The sequence below is a fragment of the Mustelus asterias genome, chromosome 9 (assembly GCF_964213995.1).
Source record: "Mustelus asterias chromosome 9, sMusAst1.hap1.1, whole genome shotgun sequence".
Lineage (NCBI taxonomy): Eukaryota > Metazoa > Chordata > Chondrichthyes > Carcharhiniformes > Triakidae > Mustelus > Mustelus asterias.
In genome coordinates this window covers 117,392,503-117,419,226 of record NC_135809.1, presented here as the reverse complement: position 1 = coordinate 117,419,226, position 26,724 = coordinate 117,392,503, and the positions used below count along the sequence as shown (strand labels likewise).

The 26,724-nt window shown below is 41.6% G+C and overlaps 1 protein-coding gene across 5 annotated transcripts in view; it reads left to right on the top strand.

Annotated features, from left to right (window-relative positions):
* The window catches only part of immp1l (inner mitochondrial membrane peptidase subunit 1), a 126,371-nt gene that overhangs the window by 46,889 nt on the left and 52,758 nt on the right, over positions 1 to 26,724 (top strand). For 4 of the 5 annotated variants that reach the window (XM_078220926.1, XM_078220924.1, XM_078220925.1 and 1 more), the window contains 3 exons: positions 19,126 to 19,265; positions 21,033 to 21,121; positions 21,264 to 21,390. In XM_078220926.1, coding sequence (XP_078077052.1) covers positions 19,161 to 19,265; positions 21,033 to 21,121; positions 21,264 to 21,390 — 321 coding nt within the window. In that variant the 5' untranslated portion in view covers positions 19,126 to 19,160. The remainder of the gene's footprint in view (positions 1 to 19,125; positions 19,266 to 21,032; positions 21,122 to 21,263; positions 21,391 to 26,724) is intronic. The other variant, XM_078220928.1, reaches the window with a different exon arrangement.

Here is a 26,724-nt window from a genome sequence, read left to right as displayed (position 1 = left end):
TTATCGCAAAGGGGATGGAGTATAAAAGCAGGGAGGTCTTGCTGCAATTGTACAAGGCACTGGTGAGGCCGCATCTGGAGTACTGTGTGCAATTTTGGTCCCCTTATTTGCGGAAGGATATATTGGCCTTGGAGGGAGTACAGAGAAGGTTCACCAGGTTGATACCGGAGATGAGGGGGTTAGCTTATGAGGAGAGATTGAGTAGACTGGGCCTGTACTTGTTGGAGTTTAGAAGGCTGAGGGGAGATCTTATAGAGACATATAAGATAATGAAGGGGCTAGACAGGGTAGAGGCAGAGAGATTCTTTCCACTTAGAAAGGAAACAAGAACTAGAGGACACAGCCTCAAAATAAGGGGGAGTCAGTTTAGAACAGAGTTGAGGAGGAACTTCTTCTCTCAGAGGGTAGTGAATCTCCGGAATTCTCTGCCCATTGAAGCCGTGGAGGCTACCTCGTTAAATATGTTTAAGTCACAGGTAGATAGATTTCTGATCAATAAGGGAATTAAGGGTTATGGGGAGCAGGCGGGTAAGTGGAACTAAACCACTATCAGATCAGCCATGATCTTATTGAATGGCGGGGCAGGCTTGAGGGGCTAGATGGCCTACTCCTGCTCCTATTTCTTATGTTCTTATACCCCTCCATCCTCTCCCAGCCCTTTCCTCTCATGGCCTCTGTCTTCCAACTTTGACCTTCTGTGCATTTCCGCTGTTCAGTATGACCATGGTTGATCATCCAGCTCAATAGCCTGATCCCGCCTTTCCCCCATATCCTTTGATCCCTTACGCCCCAAGAGCTATATCTAACTCCTACTTGAAAACATACAATGTGTTGGCCTCAACTGCTTACTGTGGTAGCTAATTCCATAGGCTTACCACTCTCTGGGTGAAGAGGTTTCGCCTAATCTCAGTCCTAAAAGGTTACCCTTAGACTATGACCCCTAGTTCTGGACTCCTCGCCATCAGGAACATCCTTCCTGCATCTACCCTGTCTAGTTCTGTTAGAATTTTATAGGCTTCTATGAGACGCCCTCCCCAATTCTTTTGAACTCGAGCAAATATAATCCTAACCAACTCAATCTCTCCTCACATGTCAGTCCTGCCATCCCAGGAATCAAAAGAGTAAACCTTTGCTGCACTTCCTCTATAGCAAGAACATCCTTCGTCAGGTAAGAAGACCAAATTAGACACAATGGGAGTAATTCTCCCATCCTGATGCGCTAATGTTTTAGCGCAGCAGGCCAGGAGAATCGCGAGTGGGCCGATTCACAAGATACGTGCATGCGTTCCTGACACGTGCGCATCTCCGAAGGGGGGCAATCGGGTCCCCCAGGGGGCCGTGCGATGGGGGCTGGTGCCCTCGGCATTGGCACCCTGGCAGTGCCAGCCTGTGCCCCCCTGACACTGCCCCAGGGGTAAAATGCGCATGCCCAGGGGGCACCTTGGCACTGTCCACTGTGCATCAGGCAGTGCCAAGGGTGAGGGGTCTAGGGGTGGGGCCTTGGGTGCGGAGCTTAGGGACGATCAGTGGGAGTGGGGGGGGGGGGGGTCCCATTGCCATTCTGCATTGGGATTGGTCTGGTCCTGGTATGCTTGTGGGGGCCGCGATCAGGCATGGGGGTGTCGGGAGGGGCCGCACTGTGGGGGTCCCAGGCTGGCCAGCAATCGAGCTGGCCAGCAAAGTGCAGGCTGACAGTTCGGGGCCACTGCGCATGCACAAATGCCTGGAACTGTCAGACTCTGGTGTGAATAGGCCCCGACTCCGAGCTATTAATGATATTCATGATTGTAACCTCTGCATTACACAGAGTGTGGGAGATTCTAGTGTAAACTCCCACTGAAAAAACAATCGTGATTTACACCAGTTTTCCCACGAATTCAGCGCTTAGAACTTTTTTGAGAGAATCACCCCCAATATTCCAGGTGTGGCCTTACCAAGGCCCTCTTTAATTGCAGCATTTAATCCTTTAATCCTTGTTCCTGTACTCGAACCATCTCATTATGAAGTCCAACATACCATTTGCCTTTTTTATCACCTACTGCACCTGCATGCTTACTTTCAACGACTGCTGTGTGAGGACATCCAGGTTTCGTTGCACATTTCCCTTTCTCAATTTACAACCATTCAGATAATAATCTGCCTCCCTGTTTTTGTTACCAAAGTGGATAACCTCACGTTTATCTACTTTGGTAGCAAAACTGCAGCTGCCATGCATTTGCCCACTCACTCAGCCTGTCGAAATCACACAGAAGCATTCTGCATCCTCCTCTCAGCTCATCCTCACACCCAGCTTTGTGTCATGTGCAAATTTAGAGAATTTTTTAGTTCTCTCATCTAAACCATTAATATATATTTTGAATTGTTGGGGTCCTATCACTGATCCCTGTGGTACCCCACTCGTAATTGCCAGCCATTCAGAAAAAGACCCATTTATTCGTACTCTTTGTAGAACTTGAGGAGTACACCATGGCTTTGAGCTGTCCTGCCATGACTGACCCTTTTTAAATTAACATTATTCTTGATTGCTTTGGAACATTTCATACATTAAAGGCCTGATGTAAGTACATTTTTTTGTTTCATCTGATTTTGGTGTTTCGGTGGTACCGATTGTTTGCCAGGAAAACTCTTCTGGAAATGTACCAACAGCTATTTAACGTTCATCTGAGCCAGCAGAATAGACAGACAGGTCTTTGCTTTGGCGATGTAACACTTCCTCAGTGCCACAGTACAAAGCCAGCTGAGATTGCGTGCTCATTTCCAGGAATGGGGCCGGCACAACAACTTTCAAATTCAAAGATTAGCGTATTGTCAAGTTAACATTGATGTCTATACTGACCCAGAATAGCATCATATAAAATGCATTTTTTAAATAAAATCCATAAAACATGAATTCATCAATAACCTTTTTATGGTAAGGTTCTGATATCTCAGCCCAGTACCTGGGTGATCATTGAAAATTTTTTCAGGAGTAATAATTTATATCTAGAGGTTTGGGTTACGTATGCTGATGGCAAATTTCCATTTCAAAATAAATTCAAGTAAAATGGTTAACAGATTTTGCTGTAATTCACTGATATTTGTCCAGTGTCTAAGTTTCATTCGACTCCTTTGCCTAACAATGCTGTAATGATGTTTAGAGGATATGAAAGGTTATTCAGCATATTTCCAAACTTCTATACTATATTTGCCAAACACAAAAAATATACTAGGTGACTCTTTCTCATTTAGAATTAACTCCATGGTATTATTGCATATTAAAGTAAGACCTATAAAAAATCTCATTCGGTGTAACTTGAGAACGAATTGTGGACCTTGTGTAAAATTTAAACTCTGTTATTGACCAACACCACTCTTCAGTGATCGCAATTAATGCTGTTAGATCTTGTAAATTGTTACAAAGGACAGTACAGCGCAGGAACAGGCCCTTTGGCCCACCAAGTCTATGCTGAGACAGATGTCTCTCTAATCTAATATTTTCTTGCCTCTACATGATCCTTATCCCTCTATTCGCTGCCTATTCATGTATCTATCCAGATGCCTCTTGAACGTTGTTATAGAATCTGCTTCCACCATCTCCTCCTGTTACAGAAGAGTTCTTGCCAGCTTATGCTGGTGAGGAAAAAAAAAATACCTGGAAGTTCATTACTACAGTGCAAATTGCACTTTCTATCTTCTGTCATGCAGAGCTGCTTCAATATAGCTACAGAGGAATATGGAACTAAACACAATTTAGCCGAAATGCTTGAAGAAGGCAGCTAAATGGTGATAGAATGAAAGTAAACATGGTGGAAGCATGTGTACAATCGAATACAGATATGTGGTTCTATATGTTTTCCTTACTGTACTTAATACAGTAATGTACGTAGTTAGCCGAGAATGGTTAGAAGCAGTAATCAAAATGAGTTCTGATGAAATTATAAATGCCAAGAGTGAAGCTCAATTAGTTTATAATCATCTACTGAATTTTAAGATGTGATTACAGTTATATAAAGACAGGCCCTAGTGTGTGCATGTTTTTATAATGTATTTTGTTTCCACTTTATATGCAGTCTTTATTCTATCTTCTGGCCAACAGCAGCTGTTAGTGTAGATGCTGAGGGTTTGATATTTCATGTCCTTAATGTCTGACAATGCTGATACAAGAGGATTAGTGATATCATTATTTTGGATTTATCATGGTATTATCTGCAGTTTGTTATTGGAAAGTTTGGTGTCTGGTCTGTGTGTGTTTCACTCTGTTGGTAGAATCTTTGAAAGTTGCAAGGTAGTAGGAGTGTTTTCAGGATTCATCCAAACCCATCAAAGAGTTGATGCTAAATGAAATGATGAAAACTATTTAGAAATTAGATAAGGAACAGAATTTTTTTTTAGCACATTGTTTTAATTGTTGTGATGATCAGATCTTGTTTCACTGTATCTTAAACTCTACTTATTGGCAATTACTGCTGTGATAAACATTGTACACTCTCTTTCATTAGATTTAAACGCTCTCAAATTTGTCCTTCGTCACTGCCAGGCTTAAATGCTACCTCTGCTTTCCAAAATTCTCTTAGCATTGTAGTATGGTGTATCATAAAGTTGAAATCGGAGGCTTAATTACATTAAGAGTAATAACACAGCAGAACCTATTGAATTCACAGTGGATCACATCACTTTTATCCTGTATTAAATGAGCTAAGCAACACAAACAGAATAATCAACATACTATTTGGCTGTCATCTGCAGTGTAGAGACTAGAGATCACAAGGAGTTTTCCCTTGCTACAGTGATAGCCTTTTTATTTTAGACTCCCATCTGGGAGGCCATGAACACATTATCATACTGAACGCAGGGTTTTGTGTAATCTGCTTAGTGGCACTGCAGTCCAGATCCTTCATTGCATATTTTGCAATTTATAATTTAAATGAGAACGCTGTTCTGACAGGCTTTGAAATTTATTAAAACTCTTTTGTGCATATGCTTTTGTTCTTGTCTAATAGGCTCAGCATATTTTGGATGCTCAAGTGAAATGATTAATTTTTATTCATGAGTTTTGAAGTCTAGGGATTAAATGTAGATAGATATTACTGTTCTCGTTTATGAGTATGAGACGAGAGGTGTTTTTTGTTAAATAAGGAGGAAAGAAAACAGTAGCTTCCCTGTCATAACTGATCAGTAACAGGAATATAATTCTATTACATAATGTCTTGGATTGAGACATTTGGAGGCTTATTTGTCCAATTTTGTAAGCTGTCATGTATTGCTTCTGTTTGTGGACTTTTTGGCTAAGCATGAAAGTATTAATGCCAGTATTAAAAGTGAAGAATGAAATCTGATCAATAGTAAAAAAACATTTAATTTTTGAAAAGATTAAACTTTAACAGAAAATAGCAAAACAATGAAGTTTATCTGAAGTGAGACAATCATGTCCAGTATTTCATGTATGTATATGTATTTATTTACGTATGTATGTTTACTGTTTCTTGTAGTCACAATTTCAATCAACAAGTTAAAGCATTTTTCTCCTTTTCAAACTTCTCCATTTGTGAACACCATCACCTGATTAGGAGGATAAAAATCATCCCATGTAGATATTTTGCATCTACTTGTAGTATGATCTCCAAATAATCAGCATCACTCTAGTCATTCATATCTGAAAACATCCCACAGATGAGAGACTTATACCTTTGAGTATAAAATAATGGGATTGCCTTTCCTCTCAGTAAGTTTGATGTAAATAGCTTGTTATTAAAAGCATGTCCCATGGATAGCTTATTTTTCAAGGCATGTCTGCATGTATCCCTACCAGTCTTGGGTTAGAAGATTTGTACCAACTATTTGAGTTGAAACCACTCATGTATCATAACCTTGAAATTATCTCTAACCAGTCATTAATAAAGTTGAAATTTCAGAGTGTTTCCTTTCTTCAAAACTATGTTAGACTCAATTTAAAGAGAAGTTTATTAAAAAATTAACTCATTTCACTGAGGAAAAATTGCTCTGGCTTTAATGATAAGGTTTAATTTCAATGAGTTTTATGAGAAAATATAGCAATATCTAAAACAAAACTGCACTGCAAAGAGGCCATGAACTTTTTTAAGGGAAAATAATTAATCTTATACTTGTTACTTGAACTTTCAAATATTTTGTTTCAATTTTGTGAACATTTGTTTTTCATGTTTTCTGCTGTTGTTTATCAGAATTACTTAAAATGCCCTCATAGAATAGATTGATTATTTTTATTGGATTATTTTGAGAAACATTTCATTTTAAAATTTTCTTTCTTTGAAATTAAGTGTGAGGACACTTTTAATGAATATTTGTAATTTAGGAATAACACAGATGTTCTGGTTAATCGGAGAGCTCATTGAATTCTCTGTATCATTGTGTACACAGTCACTTGTAATCCTCTGTAAGGTCAGCCCAGGTGTAAATTTCTAGCAAATCTGTGTGCATCTAAATTGAAATTGGAATGATACAGTGAAAGAATAAAAGAGAATAATGCCCTAGTTTGCAAAAGAGCTGTCAGTAACAGAGATGTAATGGGAGATAAATTAAAGCTTGAATGATCAACTAATTTATGTGAATCCTTGTCATTTCTAACAGAAAGAAAAATGCTTTTTTAGTTTGGAGTAAAGCCTGCCCATACAAAACAAGGCAAGTACATATGGATAGTCCCTTGATATCATTCACTTGCCGTGTAATCTTATTATGCAAAGTTCTAATCTTCACCTAGAATGAATGCCCCTGGGTCACAATATAGTCATATCAGGGTTTTTGGGGTCATGCTTTGTGATCCTTAGCTTATTCTTCCCAGTGGAGCTGGGATTTGAGAGCATCCCCAGACACTGACAAAAATCAGCGGCAGAATCAGCCAGAACCTGCTGCAATGTTTGGAAGACGAGACCAACATGAGGTCCCTGGTAGGATTAAAGTTGATTTGTAGCTGCAGGATTTTCTAACAGATGTATTATTGGACAGGGAATAGAGGCCACCGGCACAGTGAAATTGGATCACATTTGCCATTCTCGCTGCATCCACTGGTTGCTAAAGCAGCTGCTGCATGTGGATTTTACTTCTTTCAGGTGACGCGACTTGCAAGTCATTTTGAAGGAATGAGATGAAAGCAGCTTTGGTGATATTTCTGCTGCCTGTAAGATTTAGTGGAAATGAAATGCGATTATTGATAAACACCTTCAGTGTTGGGAACCACCTGATAATATCACTGCCAGGTCCTGGGAAATAATCCTTTCCCACCTCTTTACTCTCAGTTGGGGACTCAAAATGATTTCTTCTTTTTTGCACTCAACAATAAATGTGAACAGAGATGGTTTCAGTAAATGCTGAATTTAGATCAGGAGCTTAAGATCTACATGTTGTTATTTTAAGAGCATTTTTTAAAGAAATTATCAATTCGTTCCAAATTTTTATGCTTGAATTGAAAGAATATTTTTGTGCATAATCTATTTCTTCCTCACAAACATTTCTTTTGTTAACCTGGAAGATGGATCACCAATAGTATGCATTTTGCAGACAGATAGAAAATGTTTGTGACTAAGAAGATATCATACATGAACAATTCACACTCCTCTTCCCAAAAACTGTATTTTGTCAAGAATTTCTTAAATGTCGACCCTTTGGAACGAGAGTTTGTTTGAATCATAAAAATTATTCTACTGAATGTAGCATTTTGCTAAATTCATATTATGTAGCCGAGTAATCAGTAGAGGCAAGAGTAAGCCATTCAATCCGTGCACCTGCTTCCCCATTCAGCAATATCATGACTCACCTTCTACTTCAACTACACCTTCCTGCATGCAGTAGCCCCTCCCCAATATTTTTTGATTCTCTTTGTATCCAAAAAGCTCTGCGTGACAATAGATAATTTGAAAGGTTCAAGATCCTTCAAGAAATTTCTTCTCATCTCAGTCCTGAATGGCTGACCCCTTATTCTGAGACTGAATCGCAGAATCACAGTAATTTATAGCACAGAAGGGGACATTCAGCGCATTGTGTCTCTGACCGAGAGAGTTATCTCGTCTAATCCCATTTTCCATTGATTATGGAATATTCCTAAGTTCTTCGGGTGCGTATTGAAGTACTTTTTAAATGCTATACGAGGGGTTTTACCATTCCAGCTAATAGGAATGTAGTGATAGTAGGGGGACAGAATAATCAAGGGGATAAAAACAGTTCTGTGCAGCCAAAAGCGAGAGTCCAGAAAACAGTGTTGCCTGTTTGGTGCCAGGGTTCAGGACATCTGCTTTGAACTGGGGAGGAGCTTGCAGTGGGAGAGAGAAATTCTAGTTATCATGGCCAAAGTAGGTAGCATAGATAGGCCGAGGAAAGAGATTCTACTTAGGGAGTATGAGTAGCTATGGCTTAAATTAGAAAGCAGAAGCTCAAAAATAATAATCTCTGATTAGTTGAGCCATGAGGAAATTGGTTGAGGGTAAATAGTATTAGAGAGTTGACTGCATGACTCAAAGATTGGTATGGGAGAAATGGGTTTCAATTCATAAACACTAGCACCAGTACTGCGGAAAGTGGGAGCTGTACCATTGAAAAGGCCTTCACCTGAACCATACTGGGACAATTGTTCTGGCTAGTCATATAACTAGGGCAATTGAGAGGACTTTAGACTAAATAATGCGGGGAGGAGTAAAGAGAGGGAAAATGTGATAATTTTAAAGGGAGAGCTCAGGGCAAGAGAACAAAGTTGCAATAAGGGTAATGATAATGAGAGCGTGGCAGGAAGGTACAAACTTAAGAGTATGCCAGCAGCTAAGACAAGAGATTGCGAAAGTAGTAAAAAGACAGAACTAAAGACTTGGATGATTTTACCATTTTTATTCTAAGTGCTGGGCGGACTTAAAACTGGGAAAGTTTCAAATCCAACATTTAGGCCCCCCCAATCCACCCCTGCCATATGCACTCTGTCTGCAAAATTTTGAGTGCGTCAGATTCACACTGCAGAAGCTGGTGGGCGGGACTTAACACATTCGAAAGACTGCAGAGGGAGGTAGTGCGCATGTGCAGACCTCTGATGCTACACATGCGCATTAGCAGTAGCAGTGTTCTGACAGACAAAGAGAGCTGTCAGGTCCCTGCTAATGCAGGAAACCTGAAGCACCTCCCCCCCCATCCCCCACAATTGCAGGGGCTCGTGGCCCAAGATACAGCCCCCGCTGACCCCTCCCCCCCCCTCACGCCACCCAGACCAATCACGGACCCCCTCCCCCACCGATCACGGACCCGCCACCATCCCCCCACTAATTGCTGCAGAGTGCCAGTGGGCCCTCTCTCCCTCCCTTCCCCCACCAATCCCTGCAGAGTGGCAGTGGGCCCCCTCCCCCTATTAGCCCTGCCCCATGGCACTGCCTGGTGGGCATTGCCCAGGTACCCGGTGGGCATTGCCCAGGTGCCAGACTGGCATTGCCTAGGTACCAGAGTGGCACTGCCTGTCTGGCATTGGCCAAGGGGCACCCCCCTTGCCCTCGGCATCTCCGGGGGGCCTCAATGGCCTCCGGTTCCACCGACAAGGCCAAGCCGACTGCTCCACGTTCGTGGGGAAGCATGTCTATTCCTCGCCGGCGAGAACCTTTCCTGGCGAGGTCATAAAAGGGCGAGCCCAGATGATTGAGCGCCGGGCTCGCTAAGCAGACTCAAATGCCCATTTTAATAAATTTAAATAAATTAACCTGCCTCTCGTCCATTTCCAGCGAGAGGCTGACCGTGCCGGATATCCAGCGCTCATAAAATGGTGCCGGATGCTAAAACCGGCCAACGCCGATTGTGCTCAGTGCTTTACGGATCACTTTACCACCGCGTCACACCCGAAAACGGGTGCAACAGGATGGTAAAATCGCCCACTTTGTATCTGAACGTACATAGCAATTATAGCATAATGAATAAACTTTCAGCTCAAATATAAATTACTATCTGATTGCCATTACAGAGACATGGTTACAAGATGACAAAGGCTAAGGACCTGAATATTCAAGGGTATGTGACATTTTGGAGGACAGAAAGAGAAGAAAAGGTGGAGGGGTAGCTTTGTCTTTCTTACAGTGGTGAGAGTTAACCTTTGTTCCAAAGGTCAAGATGTGGGATCAGCTGAGTAGAAATAAGAATTAGCAAAGGTTAGAAGCAACTTGTGAGAGTATTTTGTAGGTCCCTTAACAGTACTTACACAGTACTTACACTGTAGGATGGGTTATACAGGAAGAAATAATGGAGGATTGTGAGAAAGATGCAGCAATAATCATGGATGATTTATACATATAAACTGGACAAATCAATTGCAACGGTAGCTTGGAAGATGGGTCCATGGAATGTTTTTGGAACAGTTTCTGAGAGCAGCATATTGTGGAGCCAACCAGAGAGCAGGCTATTCTAGATCTGGTAATGTGCAATGAGACAGGATTAATTAATGACCTCCTAGTAAAAGCGCCTTTAGGTAGCAGTAATCATAACATAATGATAATAACCTGCTCAGTAACACCCAGTTTGGTTTTCGCCAGGGTCACTCAGCTCCAGACCTCATTACAGCCTTGGTTCAAACATGGACGAAAGAGCTGAATTCCAGAGGTGAGGTGAGAGTGACAGCCCTTGACATCAAGGCCGCATTCAACTGAGTGTGGCATCAAGGAGCCCGAGCAAAACTGGAATCAATGGGTATCAGGGGGCAAACACTCCACTGGTTGGAGTCATACCTGGTACATAGGAAGATGGTTGTAGTTCTGGAGGGTCAGTCATCTCAGCTCCAGGACATCTCTGCAGGAGTCCCTCAGGGTAGTGTCCTTGGCCCAACAATGTTCAGCTGCTTCATCAATGACCTTCCCATCATCATAAGGTCAGAAGTGGGGATGTTCGCTGATGATTGCACAATGTTCAGCACCGTTCGCGACTCCTCAGATACTGAAGCAGTCCATGTTCAAATGCCACAAGATCTGGACAATATCCAGGCTTGGGCTGACAATTGGCAAATAACATTCGCGCCGCAAAATGCCAGGCACTGACCATCATCAATAAGAGACACTCTAACCACCACCCCTTGACATTCATTGGTGTTACCATTACTGAATCCCCCACTGTCAACATCCTTGGGGCTACCATTGACCAGAAACTCAACTGGACTCACCACATAAACACAGTGGCTACAAGAGCAGGTCAGAGGCTATGAATATGCAGTGAGTAACTCACCTCCTGACTCCCCAAAGCCTATCCATCATCTACAAGGCACAAGTCAGAAGTGCGATGGAATACTCCCACTTGCCTGGATGGGTGCAGCTCCAACAACACTCAAGAAGCTTGACACCATCCAGGACAAAGCAGCCCACTTGATTGGCACCACATCTACAAACATCCACTCCCTCCACCACCGACGCTCAGTAGCAGCAGAATGTACTATCTACAAGACACACTGCAGCAATTCACCAAAGATCCTGAGACAGCACCTTCCAAACCCACAACCAGTTCCATCTAGAAGGACAAGGGCAGCAGATACATGAGAACACCAGCACCTGCAAGTTTCCCTCCAAGCCACGCACCATCCTTACTTAGAAATATATCGCCATTCCTTTGCAGTTGCTGGGTCAAAACCCTGGAATTTCCTCCGTAACGGCATTGTGGGTCAACCCACAGCACATAGACTGCAGCGATTCAAGAAGGCAGCTCACCACCATCTTCTCAAGGGCAATTAGGGATGGCAATAAATGCTGGCGAACCAGCGACAAATGAATTTTTAAAAATTATTGAATTTCGCACCCAGTTTGAGACAGAGAAGAATGAATCTAAGACTAGTGTTTTAAACTTAAGGGCAATTATGAGGGTATGAAGACAGAACAGCTAAAGTGAACTGGGGAATTAGATTAAGGGATAGTTTGGTCAAGGTGCAGTGGCAGACATTTAAGGAGTTATTTCAAAATACTGAGCAAAGATGCATTCCAGTATGGAGGACAGACTCGAGAGTAAGGACGCATTTTCCATGGCTGAATAAGGAAATTAAAAACAGTAGCAAATTGAAAGAAAAAACATACAATTCTGCAAAGAGTAGTAGTAGGTCAGAAGATTGAACATAATATAATAAAGCAGCAAAGAAGGATTGGACAGAATATAATAAACAGCAAAGAAGTACTTAAAAAATGAGGGCAAAATAGAGTGTGAGAGAACGCAAGCTAGAAATATAAAAACAGATAGTAAGCTTTGCTACAGGTATTTAAAAAGGAAAAGAGTAACTAAAGTGAGCATTGGTCTTCTAGAGAGAGTCTGGAGAATTAACTATGGAAAATAATGAAATAGCAGATGAATTGATCAGATATTTTGCATCTGTAGAAGACACAAATTGTAATGACTTCAACAAGACCCATGAGGTTGGGCTCTTGGAGTATGATGTCCCTGATTGAATGCCTTCCGTGCCCGCTGGGCACCGCAGGGGTGGGGGTATATTATTGACCCCTTTAATCACATTTTAATTTGATGTTTTAAGTTTCCTTTCAGCTTTGTTTTTTGATTTGGGCGGTTCCCCTCCTTTTAGGGAGCTGCCCTTTTTTTTGAGTTGTCCCTAATGTTAAGTTGATTTTGTTTATTTGGCTGAACACAAAAAAGATATCCCTGATTGAGGTCATAATTGCCTATCCAATTAGAAAGCCTCACCTGTCTATAAATATGAGTGCGTCAGGTGGAACTCCTGATTCTGACTTTGTACCTGAAGCACTCTAGGAATGGAATAGAGATTGCAAATAATGGGAATCTGGTAGAGGCCTCTGAGGAGTTATTTCACAAATAGCATCCCAGAAATCATTGTCAATCAAAAGGTGAAATTGGGGAAGGAGGGCCGAAAAACAATTTCTCTCATTAGGGAATGAGTACTGAGAAAATTATTCAAACTACAGATTGACAAGTCCCCACATCCCGATGAATTTCATCCTAACATGAGGCAACAAGAAAGAAGAGTATGAAACTGAATGGAATGATAATTAATTGTGTGGAGAAGCAAAAAGACATGGGTTTGAATCCATTATTCCTAAATATGTAAATGCAGGTGGATGAACCATAGAAAAGACCAATAACATTTTGGATTTTGTGAAATAAGGGTATAGCATACAGGATCAAAAAGTTTATAATGGAATGATTAGGCCATGCTTAAAATATTGACGGTAAAATTGTTTCTCAGTAGTAGCTCAAAACAGGTGATGGGGAATTACAGCATTTTTTTTCGTGGATAAGAAATTTGGATAGTGTGTAAAATGTAAATGTAAAATATTTTCTAACACCAGTTTTGTGGTACCAACAAAAGTGAGTTTCGTCCTGACAGCTTTGGGTATCACACGGTAGAAATAATATTATAGACATAAGAGACTATAAAGCACAGATTCATCAAAATGGATTGTAAACTGTGTTTATGAGGAATGACTTGCATTACTAGGAATATTTTCATTGGAGCAAAGAAGGCCAGGAGGTAACTATGAAAGATATTGATATATTAAACAAGCAAAGACTATTTTTCCAGCAGGGATGTTGGTTACCACGGGTTATCAACAGTAATAACTTATAGAGTCCCTTTAACATAATGACCTGAATTTTACAGCCCTCTGGGGCTGAGATGAAAGTAGTAAGAGTTTTAACAACACCAGGTTACAGTCCAACAGGTTTATTTGGTAGCAAACACCATTAGCTTTCGGAGCGCTGCTCCTTCGTCAGATGGAGTGGAAATGTGGAGTGAAAACACATTTGCACTCCATCTGACGAAGGAGCAGCGCTCCGAAAGCTAATGATGTTTGCTACCAAATAAACCTGTTGGACTTTAACCTGGTGTTGTTAAAACTCTTACTGTGCTCACCCCAGTCCAACGCTGGCATCTCCACATCATGGCTGAGATGAAAGGCAGGGGTCCATATAATTGAGCGCATTGGCAATGGATTCTGCCTGCCCACCCCACTGTGATTTTACCAACGGTGCCTGGCATGGACAGCACTCTCGTCCATGGGCCATTTGAGGGCCTTACGTGGCTCTCTCCCGCTGCTGCTGAAACTTTACTTGTAGGGCGGGAGATACTACCAATTAAAGATTAATCTCCTGGATACAGTTACAAGCAACCAAGAAAAATATCGTAAGGACATGAAAATAAATTGTACAACTTTAAATGCTTTCATTCATTAATTTAAGCAATTTAAGGAGCTGGGAAAACATTTTGTATAACTGGGTGGAGCAGTTATGTGATGCCGCATCATGAAACTTCCAAAGATACATCCATCCAGTGTGGCCGAGTCACAAACTCCCCTTAACATTGCTTAGAACTATAAGTTAGAGTATGAAAGGGTCCATTGTCTCTATGCCAGTACTTTGACACAACCGGAGATTCACACGGATGATCCCAGGAATGGTAGGCCTGACATACGATGAACGTCTGAGGATCGTGGGATTATATTCATTGGAGTTTAGGAGGTTGAGGGGAGATCTGATAGAAACTTACAAGATAATGAACGGCTTAGATAGGATGGACGTAGGGAAGTTGTTTCCATTAACAGGGGAGACTAGGACGCGGGGGCACAGCCTTAGAATAAAAGGGAGTCACTTTAGAACAGAGATGAGGAGAAATTTCTTCAGCCAGAGAGTGGTGGGTCTGTGGAATTCATTGCCACAGAGGGCTGTGGAGGCCGAGACGTTGAGCGTCTTCAAGACAGAAATTGATAAATTCTTGATTTCTCGAGGAATTAAGGGCTATGGGGAGAGAGCGGGTAAATGGAGTTGAAATCAACCATGATTGAATGGTGGAGTGGACTCGATGGGCCGAATGGCCTTACTTCCGCTCCTATGTCTTATGGTCTTATGGTCTTATCCAAATAAGTTCACTGCATTTCTCTCTCCTGCTAAGCTTGTATATTTCTCTCCTTCAAATGTTTATCTGCTCTTCCCTTAAAAGAGGCAGGAATCTTCACCTTAATTACTCCTTATGGCAAAGCATTCCATCTTTGAACAACTTTAGACATTCTTCAGTGACAGTTTTAAATTGATTCTCTTCTAATTTATCTAATTCTGGTCTCTTGAGCATCCCTGATTTCAACAGCTCCATCATTCATGGCCACTCTTTCAGTTACCCTAAGCTCTGGAATGCCCTCACTACATCTCTCTACCTTGTTTTCCTCCTTTAAGACATTTCTTAAAATGCAAGTCTTTAATCAAGGTTAACCTAACTTAATAGCTGGGATTTTCCGGGCCCAGTCGACACATGTGCAAATCCCACTTGGCCACTAACTCTCACAAGAGGGCCATAATGGGATTTGTGCCAGGGAGATCTCAGAATGAGATCTTCCCTGTTCTCATGTTAACGACGTGAACCTGATTTCCATCAATTTAAATAGGCATAAACAGCTTTACGCCATTGCTTCTGGGTTCCCTACGCCAGCAGGAATCTATGGTTTCCAAAAATGGAACACCTCGTGCTTGGTGGAATTTGAATTCAGTCAATAAATCTGGAATATAAAGTTAGTCTCAGTAATGGTGACTACGAAACTATCATCGATTGTCACAGAAACCCCTGTGTAAACATGTCCTTTAGGGCTGGAAATTTACCATCCTTATCCAGTTGGGCCTACATGCGACCCACAACAATGTGGTTTACTCTTAACTGGCTTCAAGAAGATAGTTCATCACCAACTTTTTAGGGGCAATTAGGGATCAGCAACAAACGCTGGCCTTCCAGCAATACCCAATCCTATTAAAGAATTAAGAAAAGTAAATATTCCATGGCAATCATGGAGGATTGGCAACCCTACCTAACAATAGTGTATTTGTTGTTTCTTCACTTATTTCTTACCTTGGCACACTTTTTTTCCTTTGGGAAACAGTGGGGACGTGGTGGAAGGATTAGCAGGCTGATTATCAATCTGTTTAAACCACATCATAATCACTCCTTCCGTGGCCAACAAATCTTGGAGTGGGACTTGAATCTGAATTTTCTGGCACAAAGGTAGGGGTGCTACATACCGAGCTACAGGACACTGCCTCTTATTTGATGCTATAGGAATATTATTAAAGGAAGTCTAAGGTGAACTAATAATGACTCACCTGAAACACAAAAAGGGAGGTACTGCTTGACAAATGGCCAAAACAGTAGCCTATTTGAAGGGAACCACTAAAGTCTAGAAGTCATATTCCTTGCCCATCCTTCCCCATTCACTGCTGCAAAAATTCAGTTTATACTCCACAACATCTGTATTTTTTGAGATGTCTCATATGCTCCCTACTTAAAAGGAAAATGGGACTGAAGGCAAAGAACATAAAAGAACAATGATTTTGATTTGATTTGATTTATTATTGTCACGTATTAATATAGTGAAAAGTATTGTTTCTTGCCTGCATACCATATCAAAGCATACCATTCAGAGAGAAGGAAGCGAGAGAGTGCAGAATGTAGTGTTACAGTCATAGCTAGGATGTAGAGAAAAATCAACTTAATGCAAGGTGGCCCATTCAAAAGTCTGATGGCAGCAGGGAAGACGCTGTTCTTGAGCCAGTTGGTACAAGACCTCAGATCTTTTTCCCGACAGAAGAAGGTGGAAGGGGCCGAGGCTCAGGCCATGGAGTTTGGAGATGAGTTTCGTAGGAATAATGGTGTTGAAGGCTGAGCTGTAGTCAATAAGTAGGAATCTGACATAAGTGTCTTTATTATCTCGGTGTTCCAGGGTTGAGTGCAGGGCCAGTTAGATGGCATCTGCTATGGACCTGCTGCGGCATTCGGCAAGCTGTAGTGGATCCAGGCAGTCCGGCAGGCTGGAATTGATTCTTGCCATGACTAACCTTTTGAAGCACTTCATAATGATGAATGTTAAAACCACCAGATGATAGTCGTTAAGGCACACTGCTTGGCTTTCTTAGGTACCGGGATGATGGTCATCTTCTTGAAGTAGATAAGGACCTCAGATTGTTGTAAAGAGAGATTGAAGATGTCTGCGAATACCCCCGCCAGCTGATCCACGCAAGATCTGAGTGCTCGTCCAGGTACCCCATCCGGGCCAGTCGCTTTCTATAGGTTGACCTTCAAGAAGGCTGCTCTGACATCTGAAATGTCTAGGTACAGGTTCATCCGAGGCTTCCAGAGTGGAGGACGTGCTCTCGCTGACCTCTTGCTCAAAACAGGCGTAGAATGCATTGAGCTCATGAAGGAGGGGTGTGTTGGAGCCGGCGATTTTACATGCCTTCATCTTGTAGCCTGTTATGTCTTGCAGATTTTGCCATAGTCGGGGGGTTCTGTGTGGCTAGCCTGGGACTCTAGCTTGGTCCGGTACTGTCTTTTGGCATCTTTGATGGATCTCAATCATATCTGGCTTTCTTGTGTAGGTCAGGGTCGCCTGACTTGAACGCCTCAGTCCTAGACTTCAGCAAGCAGTGGACATCCCTATTCATCCATGGACTTCGGTTGGGAAACACATAGATTTGCTTCTTGGGCACACACTCTTCTACACACTTACTAATGAAGTCAGTTACTGTAGTGGCTGGTTCAGGCTGGTCGCAGAGTTTATCTCAATGAACACTGAGATAACCAGACACAAACAAAATTGGAAGAGACTGACTGAATAACAACATAAAGTGGTAGAGACTGTTAAGAGGGAGACACCATACTCTGTAACTTAAGTAATTCCTTGGGAGGTCCAGTAGTTACCAATGAATGTACTAAAATACATGGTCTGTTCCTAGTTTCAAAGGTATTATATTTACCTTGTGGGTCTGTTTCTAACCAAGAAGAATATTCTTCAAACTTGAAAAAATATATTGAACCCTGATTAAGATCTGATTAAAAAGTAGTAGAAATCAACTCTGATGAGGGAATTATTTTATCCTGTTCACTTTCAATCAGGAGTTGATTCTGAATATGGGCAGCTTTGTGGAAATTATGTGCAATGTACTGTTTAAGGAATTAGAACCTCTTCCTCATCGGCTATTGCTCAATTCTTCATATCTTTTCACTTTCCTGTTAACTGCTGACTTGGTGCTGCCACTGGTATTGTTAGAAATGCACGTTTTATTTTAGCTACTCAGTGCATTTGTGGATAATGATTGGTCACAGTCTGGAGCGTTACTGATGTATGATTAGGTTATCAGTAGTAAATTCTCTTACATTAATGCCCTGATATGTTATACTATTATCCTCTGCTGTGCCGCTGGTACACAATTTTGATACTTAATTGAGGCTAGCCTGTTTTCCTTTATTGTGGGGTTCTTTTGCTTTGAATGACTTTTGATGCAATACATGGTTTTAAACGAACAAGTTTCTAAATGTCAGAATTGATGGTTATAGTGGTTACCCAGTCAAAACCTAACCATCCTGTTGAGCATTATCGGTAATGTGACCTGAATGTGTTTCCACATAATTGTTTCCTTACTGCTGAATCATACTAAATTAAATCACTTCATGAATAATAGCATGTAAATGCTTAAAGTATTTTAGCAAAGGCATTAACTCTTTATATTAAATGAGTTAAACTCTCAGCAAAGGACTTTCAGATGAATGTGTTAAACATAGGGCGGCATGGTGGCACAACGGTTAGCGCTGCTGCCTCACAGCTCAGGGACCCAGGTTCAACTCCGGCCTTGGGTAACTGTGTGGAGTTTGCACGTTCTCCCCGTGTCTGCATGGGTTTCCTCTGGGTGCTCCGGTTTCCTCCCACAGTCTAAAGATGTGTGGGTGTGTGAGTTAGGCAGATTGGCTGGGCTAAATTGTCTCTTAGCATCTCAAAATGTGAGGTTAGGTGGATTAGCCATGGGAAATGTGTGAGGTTAAGGGGATAGAACAGAGGAAAAGGCCTGAATAAGATATTCTGTCAGAGAGTCAATGTAGACTTGATGGGCCAAATGGCCACTTCTGCACTGTAGGGATTCTATGATTGTATGATATGCATCTGAACATCTACCTGCAATATTTTCAATGAAAGTAGTCACTTATCTGCTGTTTCAGTTTACCCATGAATTCCTCCCTTCCAGGTATTAATATTTACTGTGGAAAATCATGCGCAATTTTATTTGGGTTTCTATACTTTGGTGTGACTTCAAATTCAATTTCCAATCAATTCAACAGTAAACTGATAACTGATTTTCCTAAAGCATTTTTGCAGTGACTTGACAGTACTACATTCTTTCTTTCAGGTTTCTGGCAATCATTTCTTTGAAGGAGAACTAACATGTTAGGAAGATACATTGGCAAGGTGCTGGGATTTGCAGGCTTTACTATACAATATGGCTGTATTGCCCACTGTGCCTTTGAATACTTAGGAGAAATTGTCATGGTACGTTTTTTTGGCTTTCTTCATGATAAACGATTGTATTCTGTTATATTTTGTCTCGTTTTCTGAAAAAAGCTCATTTCAAAGTTGCAGGGACCAAACAGTTATTTTTAGTGAGTTAACTATATTTGACCGCACACGCTGATTATCACTGGCTCGAACAAGGAGCCAAGAATGCATTTGATGCCCAGACATCCATTTGAGTACTGAAATACCTGAGCCCCAGGGAACATATTGCTTGATTGGCAGCTCTGGCTTCTGATCTCTTCTGTCAATTTTACAGTGGCTATTTGCACAGTATCAAGATGTATAAATACTTGCAGTTTCAGCTATTGATACTTGAAAGGGTCTGGATGATTGACACTTCTTTTGGCTTGTCGTAAAAAAGGAGTTATTTTGAAGTGGAAAGTCATCAATACTTTTTTTTAAGGCTTTTTTCAACATATATTGTCACTGTGGGGTTCATTGGTTCTATACAGTGCAGAGGGGGTGAATGGCCATCGAAGTGCAATAGCTTGGCATGGGACCATGAGGGGTCATAGAGAATTGGTGGGGTGGGCTTACCTTTATTTGAGGGTCTGGTGGCGTAGATGGAACATTGTGTGTGTGTATGTATGTGTGGGCGTGTTGCGTGGGGGGTGTTGAAGGGTCAGTTGAGGACGCTATTAGTGTCACGAGTAGGCTTACATTTACACTGCAATGAAGTTACTGTGAAAATCCCCTAGCCTGTTCAGGTACACTGAGGGAGGATTTAGCATGGCCAATGCACCTAACCAGCACATCTTTTGGACTGTGGGAGGAAACTGGAGCACCCAGAGGAAACCCATACAGACATGGGGAGAACACGCAGACTCCGCACAGACAATGCCGGGAATTAAATCTGGGTCCCTGGTGCTGTGAGGCAGCAGTGCTAACCACTGTGCCACCAAGAGGACTAGAGGGCTTTACTTCTCTTCGTATAGCTGGGATGTAGTCCCAAAGTATCATGGCGTGAGCCTTTTAAACAGCCCATCTTGGCAACCAGCAACCACCATGGCTGCCTCTGAACTCTCCCAGATTCTCTCCCAGATTGACTAGCTTGACTGCAGCATGTACCTACCCACGATCCCAATGAAAATCCATCTTTCCTGGCACTTTCTCCTGATGCAGTCAGGCTGAGCGGGGAATTTTCCAGACCCCTACCTCAAGGGGAAAGTCCATCCAGCCCAGCCTGTCCGTTTTTTTGATGAATGTGATAGGTAAAATACAGCCTGTAAATGGAAAGATTAATCTCAAAAGAAAACAGCTGCTGAGGCACCCGTTTATGTTTTGAACATGCTGCTGAAAAAAATTGCTGTTCCCTTGATCAAGTTAAACAAAAAGTTTTCATTTGAATGCATTAATGTCAGATAGATCTGAAACTTCAGAGGACGATTAAAAGTTTGAACACTAATATTTCACGGTAAGAAGTCTCACAACACCAGGTTAAAGTCCAACAGGTTTATTTGGAATCACGAGCTTTCGGAGTGCTGCTCCTTCAGGTGATGGAAGAGCAGCGCTCCGAAAGCTCGTGATTCCAAATAAACCTGTTGGACTTTAACCTGGTGTTATGAGACTTCTTACTGTGCCCTCCCCAGTCCAACGCCGGGATCCCCACATCATGGCTAATATTTCATGGTCAGTGGTAATTTCAGGACCAACGTTTTTGTTGGTGATCCAGGAATGATTTTTTGACGTACAAATAAATCTATTGATTTAAAAATCAGTAATGCATTTTTCTTCATTTTCTAGTGTTCTGGTCCTTCCATGGAGCCTACAATTAAGACCAATGATATAATCATCTCTGAGAAACTCAGTCGGCAGTTTTATCGCATTGAAAAGTAAGCTGCCACAACATTTGTAAGAAATGTCAGAATCTCTAAATCATACAGTCTTACCCTTTGGATATATTTACTTTGTTTATTTGATCAGAATCCACATGTGAAAATGTTTCCCCTAACCCACTTGGAATTTTGTCTGCAGAGGTGATGTAGTAATTGCTAAAAGTCCTAACAATCCCAGGATGAATATTTGCAAACGAGTGATTGGTCTAGAAGGAGATAAAGTCTACACTGGTGGTCCACCAGATGCCTTTAAGATCCAGAGATATGTGAGTTTTATTATCTTTATGTCATCTATGTAAACACAATGATAACATATAAGAATAAAGTAGCAGCAGCTAGAGTCAATGTAACCGTATCCATTGTGTTGTTTAGGTTAATCTACAGGCCACTCCTTCAGTTTGCATTTTCCTTGATGCAAAACCTCACACTATTTCCTGGTAAACTAAGTATGTGTTCAATCTTTTCATGCTTCAACTGAGCTATTTTTTGTTGAACTGCGTCACTGTTCGTTGACTTAACAACTTGAAATGTAAATAGCCAAGTTCAACTTGATTTTCATGACCTGTTCCCATGTTCTCTTTCATGATACCAGAAATAATAGTTTTCTTTATAACATCAAAGATATTGGCCAGAACTCTACCACTTTGCCCCAGAATCAGCGCGGGCAAGCGTCCAACAACGGAAATCTCCGTTGATCTTGGGTGGAATTTCCGGTCTCGCCTGAGCGAGGCTGTAAAATCCTGCCTATGAACTAAGACACTCCAACCACTATCTTTTTCTAGCCCTAATATTTTAGTAAATCTATGCTGCACCTTTCCCATTAATTTTCTATCCTCAAATGGACTGTTCAGATTGAACACCATACTCCAACTGCAGCCCAATTAAGCTCAAAATTTCCTCTTTGCTTTTGTATTCTGTATTCTGGATGTAGAACTAAGGATTATTTTTTGCCTTTTTATGGCTTTACCCAATTGTGCTACAAAACTCAAGATTCTTCTGATTCTCCATTCCAGGTTGTTGGGGAGCATCTACATAGTAATAGGCAAAAGCCTAACCTGTAGCCCACTTTGTTAGTAAGTGATTTCCAAAAATAATCACAAAGACAGAATCAAATAACAGACTTAATTCTGAATATAGAACTTCCTGTTACAAACTAATTTTACTGTACACATTATTTACAACAGCTGGTCTGTAATGGCATAATGCGTGTTCATGATGCCCCTCTGTTATGTTCTTTAATCTGTCCTGGTGATATGCGGAGATGATCCCTGAGGCTCATGGCCACCAGTAGTTCTTGGCTCCATTTCAGAAGCATTGGATGCAGATGGTTATGGTGAAACCAGGTGCTCTAGATAGCGCTGCAAGGAGTTGAATCCTTCATGATACTGGCAGAGAAACTCGCACAGGATTCCACTGTGGCTTTTGTCTTCTGTTTCATGCATTCCGTGACAGTCCTCAGTGTCATTTTATAAAGGTGATACTCCTCCAGCAATCTATTTGTAGAACAGGACCAAAGAGATCTCAAACCAGAGATTCTAGAATCACAGGTTGATTTCTGCCTTGTCTATGTTCCCTTTCCACCTCTGATTCTTCTTGCTCAGTGTGAGTAATATATCTCAATATTTCCATTACAAGGACCTGCAGGCCCAGCAGTCTAAAGCTTGCAGTGCATTTCTTCAGCCTGCTGCCATCCATGCCACCCAGGCATCCTCCAGTGGTGCTGTTCCACTTCAGGCAGCAGCAGGTTTTAATCTTGTTGCTGTTTCAATATTATTACTCTTCTTCAGTTATTTTCTGCCCCTCATCCGGACACTTCCCTCCTCTGATATTTTCCACCCCTTCTGACCCATTTTGCAGTAGAATGCCTGCCCGCATTGGATTTACCCCACTGCCTCAATATATCGGCAGTAATGCAAGCTATAATTAAATTGTCTGACCCAAAATTTACAATGGAGGCATTAATCTGAGCTGAGATCAGGCTGAAAACACTCATCGCCTCAGATCTAACTATGCGAATGACCATTAGAATATTGGCTCCTTTTGTGTATCAAAAGGAAAAGTCAATAGAAATGTATTAAGGATTTTGATGAAGTTCGCATGAAATCCATTTTTATCAGAAAAAACTGTTACTTTAAAACAAAGCCTTGGGGGACATTACTGACAATGAAGGACAGCATTAATATCACCATTCATCATTGATAACATTAAGAGCTCTTCTGCAAACAGGTAAATGAAACGTTCTTCTTAAATTTTAAGCATTTTTCCCCCCGGGCATTATTATATCTATGGCATTTCTTTCTAAAAACTGTCACTATTTCACAATACTGTACGCTTCCAGGATTAACATGTTCTGAGGATTTTAATTTAAAATGTTGTTTGAACCCCCAACCAAGTAGATTCACAGTATCTGATTATTCCCAAATAGAATTTTAATTGTCATGAAGAATAAGAAAGACCGTATCATGTAACAAAACTGTTTTTGAGCTGCAATCAAATGTTAATTAGCAGCATTATTACCATAATTTAATCAATATGTGTTTCTGTCGGCACTAGGTTCAACCAGAAGTTCCCATACGATTGTCTTTTTTATCTTTCCTTTTATTCGTAAATTGACCCCTAGACCATCCCATATCTGTGACATTGTTAACACTGGCCAGTCTTTCTTACAACAATCACATAGGTGGGGATTTTACCAGCTTGTCCCAGCAGTCAATCAGCGTGGAGATGAGAAAAATCGGATTCGCGCGCAATTTTCCACATCTTATGATGTTACCGGCACTGAATTGCTGGCGAAATCTGGGTGCGAAACTGATTTAAATGTTTATAACCTTATTTAAATATCGTTTGGGCTCTTTTGCACTTACCTGCTCGTCGGTCGAGGTCCTCACCTGCGAGAATCATGTATAGTCTCCACCAACAGGGGCCTGTGAGATGGCCTCGCCGATGGGGGCGGGGCCTGAAGGGGCAGGCCCATTATGAGGGCAGGGCCATGACAGGGAGTGAGGGGTGGGAAGGGGCATACTCTGCATTGGGGGGTGTTGACGACATCGGTCGAATCGGGGTGGGGGGGGGGGGGGGTGGGGGGAGGCTGGGTGACATCTCCCAGTATGTGTACAGTGCACTGGAAGATCGGGGCACCTGAGCAATGGTGCGTCTAGAGGTCAAGAGCCAGTTTCCTGTCAAGAAAAGGCTCCACCCCCTCCCCCTACTGGCAAGAATCACACTTGGGCTCTTTTTTTCTCTAAGTGCCGTACTATTGCGACTGGGAGATCGCCCAAAAATTCAGCGCGATTCTCTCCCATTTTCACACTCGTTCAGCACATAGAATCTTTTGGTAAGATCGCCCCCGTTGTATCTGACCCTTGTCCTGATTAACGATGTTCTAAATTCAGAACTTCTGTTTCATGACCTTCAGGTATAGCCATGAGACACAATTATGCTACATCTTTATCTTCACTGTTGTTACATGGGTGTTAACCTGACTAGAGTAATGTTCCTTTTCAAATATTTTCTGCTGAAATGCATGCAGTTAAGACACAAATATTTGTTGCCTTTATTTTCTTTGAATCTGCAATTTTTCAGAACGAGCTTTTAAGAGAACACTTGTTAATTAGGCAACATTGCTTAAAGACTTGAGTAAATTACTTTGGTAATTTAAGGTGCCAAAATACAGCTTGGAAGTAAAGTATGGGCGGCACGGTAGCACAGTGGTTAGCACTGCTGCTTTACAGCTCCAGGGATCTGGGTTCGATTCCCGGCTTGGGTCACTGTCTGTGTGGAGTTTGCACATTCTCCCTGGGTTTGCGTGGGTTTCCTCCGGGTGCTCCGGTTTCCTCCCATAGTCCAAAGATGTGCGGGTTAGGTTGATTGGCCATGCTAAAATTGCCCTTCATGTCCTGGGATGCGTAGGTTAGAGGGATTAGTGGGTAAATATGTAGGGATATGGGGGTAGGGCCTGGGTGGGATTGTGGTCGGTGCAGACACGATGGGCCGAATGGCCTCTTTCTGTACTGTAGGGTTTCTAAGTTACTTTAAACCTTTCCTATTACAGTGTTGCAAAACTGGCAGTCTTGGGACCGAGTTCATGCCGGATTTCAGATCTTGCTGGTTTTCCGGTCAGGCGTTTTGGGCCCGGCCAGGAGAAGCGGAGCTGGGTTGGGTGGGATCAAAGATCACTTGGAATGCAGGTGCACAAAGCTGATAACTAGTCGGCGCACCAATGCAGCACCTAGCTGAATAAGCTGAGTTACTTTACTCATCTAATAATAATTAACATTCATTCATGGACAGTTTTTTAAAAATCTCTGGTTTTCTTTGGACATCACTGGGCTTCAGATAACCGGATTTGAGACAAAGTACAAATTCATTGTATACTTACTGTAGCAATGGTTGTTGCATTGAGCTTGGGCAGTGGTCCTACAGTAATAGTAATCGGAAACATTTTCCCTGTAAGATTTTTGGACAAGGAGTGATTTAGGAAGAGCACTGAGTAAACAGTTTTAAAGTGTATTAGTTCACCTCTCCTTTTATTGCCTAAGTACACTGGAATAAGGCAACAGGTCTTGAAGCTGTTTCTATAGTTTTCAGTAGTATAACTGCATGGTGTAGGTCATTAATTGTATGATCCTTCAATGCTGAAGTCCTACTTAATCAACCAAATAGATGGCAAAATTGAAGCGCTAGGCTCTCTGGAGTAACCAAACAGGGTTAATATTTAATTTGAACATCAATTGCTATCAGTATGTTATTGGCTTTAAAAGCACTGATATTTAATCAGGGATTATAATTAAAATGCTTCTTATCCAAGCACATAACTTCTATTTGTCCTTGCTTTTAATACCATTTGCTTTAGCTTTAAGCCTTGTTTTGCCATATGGTCAATGTTGCAAAGGTTCAGGTTCATTTTCCAATTTTCATTCAAAGAGTCACCAGATTAAAATACTCACAGCATCATAAACCACTGATAGAATAAGCCCTCATGTCATTTAAACAGGAGGAGTGCCTGATGTCACTTCATTCAACTAGGATCTGTAAATACGGAACTGTCTGTCTTGTCACTCAGAATGATAAAAGCCTGAGTTACGCATCTATTTCACAGCAATGGTTTCTTCACAATCAATCACTGCAAATTGCTAATGCCCAAGCACTCGCTGATGTGGGGGAAATTTGTTTACTCTTGTGCTTAAGTGGAGTTTATTGCCAGGATGACACAGCTCATTCATCCAGGATTTCTATGGCCAACATAATTGCGAATGAAGATGCATCAGTTTGTAGATAGTTTAAGTTGGAGAGTGGGTGGGTGAAGGATAGCAAGGGTAATGCATAGTGGTTAACCCTGAAGCATTTTCTATATCAAACAAAGCATCTGCCTGTGGTGTTTACGGCTGAGAGCGCTGTCTTGATGTGCATATCGGTTAACACAAATGGTACATACACTCTGCTTGTCAGCAGTTGTAATTGGATATGTTGATGCTTCCTTGTTGGATTAAAAATATTGTTTTGATTGGTTTGCTTCAAACACCAACTGCATGACTCACCTTTGACCTATATTGGTCATAGTTCTGCAATCTGCTACCTTATAGCACTTTTACACTAATGAG